Consider the following 11,093-nt stretch of genomic DNA (forward strand, 5'->3'; position numbering starts at 1 on the left):
TTTTTATTTATTTATTTATTTAATCTACCATTTAAAATTAAATGACAAAATGGCTATATGTGATGCATTTGGCCATTTAATGGGGAACTTTTTAAGTAAAAAATATTTATACAGGATTTTATGTATTTTTATTGGTAAAAGTATCACTTTTGGGGCGCACTCGTGCTCGAGCTCTTGGAATCCCGAATTGAAGCCGAACGCCTGCGTTTGATCTCTTCCTGGCGACGCACCTGTGAAATAAATAAATATTTAATCATTTAATTAGCAAAAGTACAGAAACAATATAAACATATCTGTTTGAACTCCCACAACTGAAATCCTCACTCCCGAAAATTTTAAAGGTTCATACATACTTTTAATTTCATGCAGTTTTTCCACATAGATTTTAAATGCTGAAGTAAACACTTCGACTATACATTGTTTCATCAATATTACACAGTATTCAAGGCCCAGTCCAGAAAGGGCGAATTCGCCGCGATTCTCTCCGCGAGTATTACGCGCGACCGTTGCATTCACAAGGTGCGTACCAACGCGCGAGCATTTAGGAGGAATTCAGAACGAAATATGGAGTTGAACGTGCATTCGCTCTACAGTTCGCGCGTTAACTGGACGCAACAAGGCGTCCCTAGTATCTCGACTCACGCGAAATACGCGCGAATCACGCGCGAGCCGAGAGTCTGGCGTAGTGCACGCGATTTACGCGCGATACGATTCGCGACGAGTTCGCCCCTTCTGGACAAGGTCTAAGAGTTACGTGCTTCAGTTGCATTATAAACCTTATTGAGAAATGGATGGATTATGTTTATTTTTATTGTAGAAATAATAAAATATAATAGACCTTGTCGCTGATCTAATACCTTAACTCGTATAGTATAAGTCAAGGGGTAAGAGACAGCGCCTTGCTCTCACAGCTTCGTATGATTACTATAAATTTGTTTATAGTCATGTGATAGAAGCTGTTACACTAAGATTTATAGATATTCTAATTTGTGAAGACTGTTTAACTTTGGATGTAGTAGTAAGACAACATAAATTGTCTGAATTAAAAGAATGTTTGCTGTTCGTTACTTTACACACAGAATCGCAGAGGACATAGACACATGATAATCTATACTAATATTATATAGAGGAAAGATTTGATTGATTGAGACGAATATCTTAGTATTCCATGGATTCACCGTGCGGCTGCCGGGTCCGTCGCGTGGTAGAGACAAAAACTCCTGAACTTGTGACTACAGGATGTAGGGTTATTGGAATTCCTTGACGATCAACCTGTTCTCTGCTCTCTGCAATGTTTGCATTGAATAGGCTCCGAAACTACTGAACCAACTTGAAAAATTCTTTCACTGTTGGGAAGCTATACTAACCCCAGGTGCTATAGGCTATATTTTATCCCCATACTCCTACAAGAGCGCGAACTATGGGAGTAAAACCGCGTGGCACCTGTTATTTATAACAACCATGCTAAAACTAAACTACTTAACTAAAACTTATAACTTTGTTAAAACTTCAGTTTCTAACCCACATGTGCCTGTCTTTATGCAGGTTACTATTATAAGCAAAGTCAAACAGTCTTCCTAAAATAAAATGTGCTATCAATTTCACTATCTTTATGATTCCTTCGTTGCAGTACATAATTTGAAAATTAAAATATCAAGATATCAGTAAGGTATCATGCGACAAATAAGTCAACCAATGGTGGCAGAGTTCTTCTAGTCCCATCTCTATTGTCCCAATGTAATTAAAGTGATATTCATGGTTGTGCTGCTATTGGTTGACAATAATTATCTATTTGAGATATTATGTCGTTAGTCGCATGTTACGCCTACTGATTTGATACAGTTTTTGTAACTTACCTTTGATTCCTTCTTCCTTTGCGCAAGCAGTTTAGCGTAATCTGCCTCAGATGCCTTGCGTTTGGCCAGACGCTTCTTCTTGAGGGCCAGTCGGTGACGTCTGCGCTGTAGGACCACTGGGGTCACTAACCTCTGGATTCTGGGTGCCTGTAAGTGTTAAATAAATCTAATTGAGCAATAATGTATGCATGAATTTTGTTAACACAATTTTATTACTGCTATAAGGTTTTTGGGCTTTGTAAAAATATTTATTCATTGACCGAACTGGTCAAACTTTGTGCTATTTATTTATTTATTTTATGCCATTTATCATGTTAAGTCTTGTAAGTAGGCTTGGGCTAAAATCTGTGAAGTAGTTCAAAAGTTATGAGGTTACAGACGTAAAAACACACACACTCTCTTTTCCATAGACACCATCATAAAAATAGTAAAAGCTTCCTAGGGCCTCAAGATACCTAAAATTAATGTAAACTCGATTTTCCTAAAAAACAGTGAAATCAATATTTTTCTTTCTTAGTAAGGGGGAAGTTGATATGTTTAGTATTGATATAAGTTATTAGATGTAATTAATGATACAACAGAGGGGTACATGAGAAGTATAATTTTTTGGAAGATTTAAATTAGAAAGAGTTGTTTGTTGATTGAGACAACTGTTTAGCTCACTGTAAAAGTAGACAGACACAAATCTGAATCTTCTGCTCGGAGCCAATTTGATTTACCCTGATCATGGTATTAACTAAGCACATTAGCCTAGCATACTTGTCAGATGTATCAGGGATATTAATTTTTCAACCACTTGTCTCTCTCAGAGCTGTGCATTTATGGTAATATGCATTATCATTATGGTTTTAAAAATGAGTACTTAAATTACTTGAAAAATAATAATGCACATGTCAAGAGATTGATAGAAAGACAAAATAATATGATAAAGCCTTCATAAAACTAAATTTTGTAGTACTGACCTTATATCTGGGTTTAGCGTTTTCTTTGCCTTCCTTAGCAGGCAGGAGACGTTTGACAACATAACGGCGGACATCGTCCTGTTTGCTCAGGTTGAACAACTTGCGGATCTTGGAAGCCCTCTTGGGTCCTAGACGACGGGGCACATTGCCGTCGGTCAGTCCAGGAATTTCCTGAGAAATTAATATGACACTTGTTGAATGATTTACTGGTTTTTTTACAAGCAATAAAATGTTGGATGAATATGGTTTAATGTTTTTATATAAATAAATTGTGTGGACGCAATTGGCTCAACCTGCATTTTCACATGATTATCATTATTATATGTTAATATAGTAAAGAATGATTATTTTGAAAGAGCAATGAATTTCTTGTTGGTTCCACAAAGCACAAGCTCCTTTTTGAACTAATGGTAGAAGCATCACATTTAGTTGAAATAAACCTGAGAAAATGAGATAAACTAGTAAATAAAATAGTTTTTTGATATGTGAGGTTGTTTTAGAAAATCCACAACTTAATAGCATTAGAAGTGTCATATCTACCAACCAATATTACTATACCCTGGCGCATATAATTACACAGATTTGGTGATCTGGGAAACAGTAAGAACAGGGATATCAATACTTAAAAATAAAACTGAAGTGTCTGTCTATGATTTCAAGATGTCAAAACATATTTTCTCAAGTGCATGTTACTTAAACTATACTAAAACACATTCAAGCTTTTTTATAATTTTTGTCTATATGTCCGTCCTAGCTAATCTTTGAATCGCTTACCCAACTTTAGTGGGACTTTCAAAGGAAGATAAGAGGTTATTGTAATGGAGCCTATACATTGCATTGCCTATACAGCATTATTTAATGTGCTTGTAAACTAAGCCCAATAAATGAATTTTGATTTGATTATCAGTGTAGACATTCTTACCTGGGCTCCTTTGCGTACAATAACAAGGGCGAGCACCGACAAATTAGCGTCAACGATGCATCCCCTGACAGACTTCCTTTTCCTCTCACCATCACGACGTGGTCTGTAGCAAGAGTGGCCCTTTGACATCAACAAACGTACACGACCTGGAAGAAATTATTACCTATAATATAGATAACCCATGATGTCAATTGAAGTAACAAATCTATACTAATATTATAAAGCTGAAGAGTTTGTTTGATTAAACGCGCTAATCTCAGGAACTACTGGTCCGATTTGAAAAATTCTTTCTGTGTTATATAGCCCATTAATCGAGGAAGGCTATAGGCTATATATTATCCCTGTATACCTACGGGAACGGGAACCACGCGGGTAAAACCGCGCGGCGTCAGCTAGTATCTGATACAATGTAATGAACAAGAGCATGTTGGGATGTCAAGGTTGAGTTTCTTGTTGGTTCCACTAAGCAAAACTTTTCCGAACCAATGGTATTAACATGTTGTCAAGTTGAAATAAACCCAAGACAAATAGATAAACTAGCAATAAAAATAGTGTTATTTAATATATTTCATGTATGAAATGATAGCAATTAAAAGAAAAACAAAAGATTTGTAAAAGAAACAGAAAAGATGTGTGGTTGTATTAGAAAATCCACAACTTAACAACATTAGAAGTGGCATATCTACCAACCAATATTACTATACCCTGGCGCATATAATTACACAGATTTGGTGATCTGGGAAACAGTAAGAACAGGGATATCAATAAATATAAACAAAACTGATGTGTCCATCTGTAATTTCAAAATGTCAAACTATGTTTTGCCAAGTGCTTATAGTTGTTTACTTATTAGTTTACATTCAAGTTTTTTCCAACACAATGTAATGAACAAGAGCATTTTGGGATGTCAAGGTTTTCATGATTTTTTTTTCAATATCCTAAATAATAAGTCCCACATACAGCAGGAGACTGCACAGCTCTTGTGTGTATAGCTTGGCAAGTTTGATGACGACACTACCATAATGTGCGAGTGACGGAGGTAAAGGACTGTGCGGGTTTGAGGTCAAGTGCACAGGGCAGAGGGAAGGACTGTGCAGGTATGAAGTCATACGCGCGGATCGTAAGCTCCCTCCCGGCCCGCGCGGAGGAGTGTTACGAACAAATTTGGCAAGCTATAATGACTGACCAAGATGTGTTGAAGTATATCCAGCAATAAATAACAAATGAGTGTTAAGCTGTAAGGTTATCACCTCTTAATCATCCTTGTATATGGAACATCACACACAGAATACTTAGAGACTACATACCTTGATCTCTAACATAGTTTCCTGAACACACACATTCGACTGTTTTTTCCAATTTTTGAAAAATCTTTTAATAGTAGCTAACGATAAATTGTTGGTTTTTCGTAATATTATACTTTTACTATAAATTGAAAATGTGATACATTATTTGTTTGAGGTTATCTTGATATTGTTTTGAAAGTTCTATTTTCAAAAGAATATAAAAAGTTTCCACTTTACTCTCAGTAAAAAATACTTACTGTTGGTAAGGACACCCTGTTTCATGGGGAATCCCTGCTTGTCGTTTCCACCAGCTACTCTCAAGATGTAGCCCTTCCATTCATCTCCTAGCTGGTCGGCCTCGACCTCTGCGCCCATGCGCTTCTCATAGAAGATGCGGAGCTTATGCTCGTCCACTACTTCGAATAACTTCTGACATCCCGTTGCCGGGTAGGAGACGTTCAGCTAAAAACAACCAAAAGGAGGTTATGACACTCAACTCCCCATAATCTTCCTCTTCTGCCAAATGACTCGTTTAATAAAAAAACATGTGTGTAACGATGATAAAGCACTTCCATATTCGCGTATATTTGCTACAAAAACTTTATTTATACGTGCACGAGTTTCACTTTAAAAGCAACACGGAACTTTCATCGAACTTATATTAATTAATCACTTCATGTATTCGTAATAAATATTTGTCGATAAATAGCATATAGTGTAGAGATATTAAAATCAGACTTATTTTATGAATAGTTCAGTTATAAAACGAAATAATAAACACTTTTTAAGCACCTTCATGACTGCAGTTACCTCCTTCGAACGTCAGCCATGAAAAAGAACCATAAACAATGTAGAAAGCCGATGTCAACAGCAAAGCACGGCAATAGACAATAGAAGCTTTGATTTTTTTTCTTCATAGATACTTTCTGAAGAATAAACTGCATTTACACTGTGCATGTAACTTGTACAAGTTGGATATTTCATTTTCCTCCAAAATTAATATATATATTTTAATAAAGTGGAAAGCCGATGACTGTGATGAAGAACTTATAACGTTTTTAACTTTTGAATTGAATGTACAAATATAAGTACAAGATAATACCTAAAAAATTAGACGCAAGAAAATATTACTTTATAATTATAATTATTAAATATTTTTGCATAACATAATTGCCCAGCCTCGCTAGATGTTACTCCTGTGAAAAAGTATAAGATCAACTCAAAGCAAAACCGCAAAGTCCAAAATAAAGCAAAATGTGTTAACTACGAGTATGCCACAAAAATCTACAAACAAAACATAACCCTTCTAGAAGTAAATTTTATAGCCCTAAAATCATATAGTCCAATAAAAAGGACGGTGAAACTTATTTTATGGGGATGAGGTAAGCACACATCAGAAATAATAATTAACACTACTAAAATGGAAACTTTAAATGGTGAAATTGTCATTTGAACCATTAAATACTTAATAAATAATTTGCATGCCAAATTGGCAAGATACATTTACCATCTACATCTACCGACCACCTGTATATATAACGCGTGTATCTGCAAATAAATAAATTGATTGATTGATTGAAATATATTTTATGTCCTTATCCCAAATCTTATAAAAGCAATTACTATAAATACATAATATTTTGATTTGCAAAACACACACATATAATTTTTCCAAAGATTATCAACCTTAGATATTGTATTTATAATCATATGATTAAGTAAGAAAAACGTGTTCTATGTTATCCAACTAAGCAAGCTTTTACCCTGGAATTCATAGTCGTGAAGTGAACAATCCCCCACAAACCAATATTCAGTATTCACCCAGGGGCTGACTATTGAATCATCCTTCATTGCATTTCATAAACAAACTACTGGAGAGCCCCTAGGTGACTGGAGTTTCAAGCAAATGTTGTCTATGATTTTACATTAGATCTTTGAAAATTCTGTGACACAACCACAGAGAGACGTATTTTGTTAATTCTTTGACATTTTACAAAATAATTGAGTTTCTAATATTTTCATTTACTTTTTGTTTTAATTTATCGTAGTAAAATTTAATTCGTTCAAGTGTACAATAGATCACTTTTATCAAAAAGTTTCTTTCTCACAAGAAGGAGTTGTTAGAAAAATATTGAAGTTATGTGGACGAACATGATCATATACAAAATTATCAGCCGATGGAAGTCCACTGCAAAGATTACAATGTATTTGGTCCACTGCTGGACATAGCCGTCTTGCATGGACTTTCAAACACAACGGTCTCGAGGGGCCAGCGTCCAGCGGCTCCCTGCAACCCGCTTGATGCCCTCGGTCCACCTAGTGGGGGTTCGACCAACACTGCGATTTCATCGGCTCTTCGAACTATGTGGCCTGCCCATTGCCACTTCAGCTTCACGACTCGCTGTGCTACCTATGTCAGTGACTTTGGTTTGTCTGCGGATCTCCTCATTTGTGAAACGATCACGCAGAGAAATCCCAAGCATACTATTTACTATATAAGTAGTTTGATATTTCATACTTTTGTAATGTGGAGTCCTACTTGAAATAAAAAAAATATTGTCAGAGGAAATTTGTTTATTTTACTCAAAACCACCTATAATTACCTGAAATAATTACAAGTAGGTACTATTATGATGTATTTTTTTACAATTTATAGTAAGTGCAGTAAATAAATATAAGTGTAGCTTATCCTTAGGAATAGTGGTAAAATTGCATTTCACAAAGCTTTAGATCACATAATATTATATATTTAGGAGGTAGGCTTGGCCCGGTAATGGGCTGATAATAATGAACCACACAGTACTTATTGCAATTCTAAAATCAAACCTATATCCTTTTAATACAAAGTTTAATTAATAACAACAATAAATACATAATTATCATACATATAACTTATTGTTATTATTGTATATTTTTATAGGGCCAGACTTAAATGAAAAATGCAGAAGTAAACATTTAATAATTATCTTTATTAAAGATGTGAATCAATAAATTTCATTCAATTAAGATTTGTATACATTTTCTATTGTTATGGACTTCAGAGTGAGTGACCACCTTACAACATACTGCACTCACTCCTACTACCTCTATATTAAATGCTGCTGACTTTTCAAGGTATGTGGGTCTTCCAATTATTGTGATCTGAAAACTCGGATTTTCAAGGACCAAAGTATTCTCAGTATTCTTGGTAAAACAGTATTCTCAGAGCTCATCACTGCTATTCCCTGCCATGATAGCCGGTTTCTTTAAATCTGTGCATAGGGTCCTCCGGGGTTGTTTATATGTATACCTATGCGTGCCATCAATACAGCTTGACTTGTGGCATTTCTGTTATTTCATAGAATGCTTGATGGAATGCACATACAGTCTGAAAATAAACATTATGTTAGTTACATTTATGTAGGTTATAGGTATATTTCCTAAATCAAAACTAGATAGGTGTACCTAACATTTATATAGGTTAGATTACAAACAAACTAATTAAATTCTTCATCATGAGTATGTTAAGCATGAGTCTCCTCTCAGAATGAGAGGGATAAGGTCCACCACTCTGGCCCAATGTGAATTGGCAGACTTCACACTTGTAGAGACAATGTTTTTCCTTCACCGTATGAGAAAATGAGACTATTCCTGCTCACCAGTTCGGCTTTCGTAAACAACACTCGACTGTCGAACAAGTCCACAGGGTGTACCACACAATCCGCCAATGCCTTGAAAAGAAGGAATATTGTTCTGCGGCATTTCTGGATGTCCAACAGGCCTTTGATAGAGTGTGGCACAAAGGGCTCTTGGTAAAAATCAAAAAACTCCTACCACATTCTATGTTCCTGTTACTTGCATCTTATCTTAAAAACAGAATATTCCAAGTTAAACAGCGCGACGCTAGATCCAGTTTCTGTACCTACAAAGCAGGTGTACCCCAAGGCTCAGTTCTTGGCCCAGTCCTTTACAACATATTTACATGTGACTTACCACAATCACCTGATGTCACCATTGCAACATATGCTGATGACGCAGCTTTCCTGTCTTGCGATAAAGATGCAAATCGTGCTAGTTCAATCCTACAAAATCAACTTGATGCAACCCACCTGTGGCTTTCTAAATGGCGAATTGTAGCGAGTGCTTCAAAATCCCATCACATCACCTTTGCACTTCGAAAAGGGGATTGCCCTCCTGTTAAGCTAGGAAACGAAGACCTGCCGCCAACAACATGTGTTAGGTACTTGGGCTTCCATCTGGACCGACGATTGACATGGAAATATCATATTGACAATAAAAGAAAAGAGCTCAACACAAGGTTTAGAAATCTGCTCTGGTTACTTGGCAGACAGTCTACACTGAGACTTAACAACAAATTGCTCATTTACTGTGCAGTCTTGAAACCTATCTGGCTTTACGGGATTCAGCTGTGGGGCACCTGCAGTAAATCCAACGCAATGCGTATCCAACGGATCCAAAATAATATATTAAGGACTATTACTGATGCCCCTTGGTTTACTCGCAACGATGAAATCCACCAATATCTGGAAATGCCAACTATCTTTGAGGAAATCAAAAACAACTGTAGAAAACATAAAGAAAGGCTGACCCGACATCCCAATCGCCTCGCTAACTCACTGGTGGTAGCGCCGCGAATCAAGCGCCTGAAGCGAGCTGACGTGCTCGATGAGTAGTTGATGGCAGAGCTCTGGCTCTCCTGTCAGAAACCGTCCCTTAGTCACAGAACTCACCTGCTTATAGTTTAACGACTGATCGCAGATATCAAGAAAACAAGAAAAGAAGACCGTATGAGACATGTGATATACATTTAAATTCATAAAATGCACATAACTGAAATGATTTGGAGGTGCATGTTTCAGACAGCATTTGAACCTACACCCTCCGAATAGAAGGCAGAGGTCATATCAACTGGGCTATATGGATTTTGACCTACTCCTAATTTATCTATACTAATATTATAAACAGGAAAAATTTGTTTGTTTGTTTTGAATAGGATCTGTAACTACTGAACTGATTTGAAAGATTCTATCACTGTTGGGAACCTACACCATCATAATCAAAGGCAGGGGTCATACCCACTGGGCTAATTGGTTTTATATCTACTCCTAATTTATCTTTACTAATAATAGAAACAGGAAAGATTTGTTTGTTTGTATGTTTTGAATAGGCTCTGGAACTACTGAACCAATTTAAAAAATTCTTTCACTGTTGGGAAGCTACACTATTCCCGAGCTCTATAGGCTATATTTTATCCCCATATTCTTACGGAAATGGGAACCACACAGGGTGAAACCGCGCGGCGTCTTCATGAACAAAAAATTATTGATAATGAACAAAGGTACGTACCTGATAACATCCCGTTTCATAGAATCGAAGTGCTGCTAGAATGTATAATACTAGCGGTATTGGTATTCCTCTCTTGGTCTTCTGTGTTCATTCTTTATCAAACAGAGGCATATTATGCCTAATATGAGAATCTTTCGTACATTCCATATCGCCATAGTATTATACTGGGTTTACGCAATTGCGAATATATATCTTGGGCACTGATATAACTCGCTGTTTATAACTTCACATAAAACGATCCGAACGTCCACTTTCTAATAAATAAATCACGAATACCAACAAAAAAAAATGCCAGGGGATGGTTTGGCTGACAAATATCGGTAATTCAGCAGTCAACCGCCAGCTCCTGTCAAATGAGGGGTTTCTTTTGTCTATGAAACGCGTAGGGGTTGAATTCGACACATAGCGGCTGAATAATCCCCTTAGGGGCCCCCTACTACGACTATGAATTCCACCGTTAGACGTGTCTTGTACATACGTTTTCTGTGGACGTTTTAAATCGTTGATCTTAAACTTTGACAGAGGAATAACCTCCTGAGTAAATATGTTCTTTGGGAATAACGTCTAGCAAGGCAGGCGCCTGAGTACATAATGTACCTAAACACTGAAAAATAAACGATCTCGAAAGCAATTTTTCAAAGCTCACTTCGAGAATCCAATAAATAATTGACAGAGAAATCAATTATTATAAAAATTTGTTAATGTTATCTTCTTTTTGTCG

At 36.3% G+C, this 11,093-nt stretch overlaps 1 protein-coding gene and 1 long non-coding RNA gene across 2 annotated transcripts; both read right to left on the reverse strand.

Annotated features, from left to right (window-relative positions):
• Positions 1–105: 105 nt before the first annotated feature.
• On the reverse strand, positions 106–5,973 carry LOC112052453 (40S ribosomal protein S6). The gene is made up of 6 exons (XM_024091540.2): positions 5,819–5,973; positions 5,284–5,488; positions 3,741–3,886; positions 2,819–2,989; positions 1,857–2,003; positions 106–230 (listed from the first exon to the last, which is right to left on the reverse strand). The coding sequence occupies exons 1-6, from the start codon at positions 5,822–5,824 to the stop codon at positions 144–146; spliced, it is 762 nt and encodes a 253-aa protein (XP_023947308.1). The 5' UTR covers positions 5,825–5,973; the 3' UTR covers positions 106–143.
• Positions 5,974–7,974: 2,001 nt separating this feature from the next.
• Positions 7,975–10,901, reverse strand: LOC128198912 (uncharacterized). Its single transcript, XR_008251618.1, has 2 exons — positions 10,373–10,901; positions 7,975–8,393 (listed from the first exon to the last, which is right to left on the reverse strand). It is a non-coding gene; the product is annotated as an uncharacterized LOC128198912 (long non-coding RNA).
• Positions 10,902–11,093: the final 192 nt, after the last annotated feature.

The sequence above is a fragment of the Bicyclus anynana genome, chromosome 17 (genome assembly GCF_947172395.1).
Source record: "Bicyclus anynana chromosome 17, ilBicAnyn1.1, whole genome shotgun sequence".
NCBI lineage: Eukaryota > Metazoa > Arthropoda > Insecta > Lepidoptera > Nymphalidae > Bicyclus > Bicyclus anynana.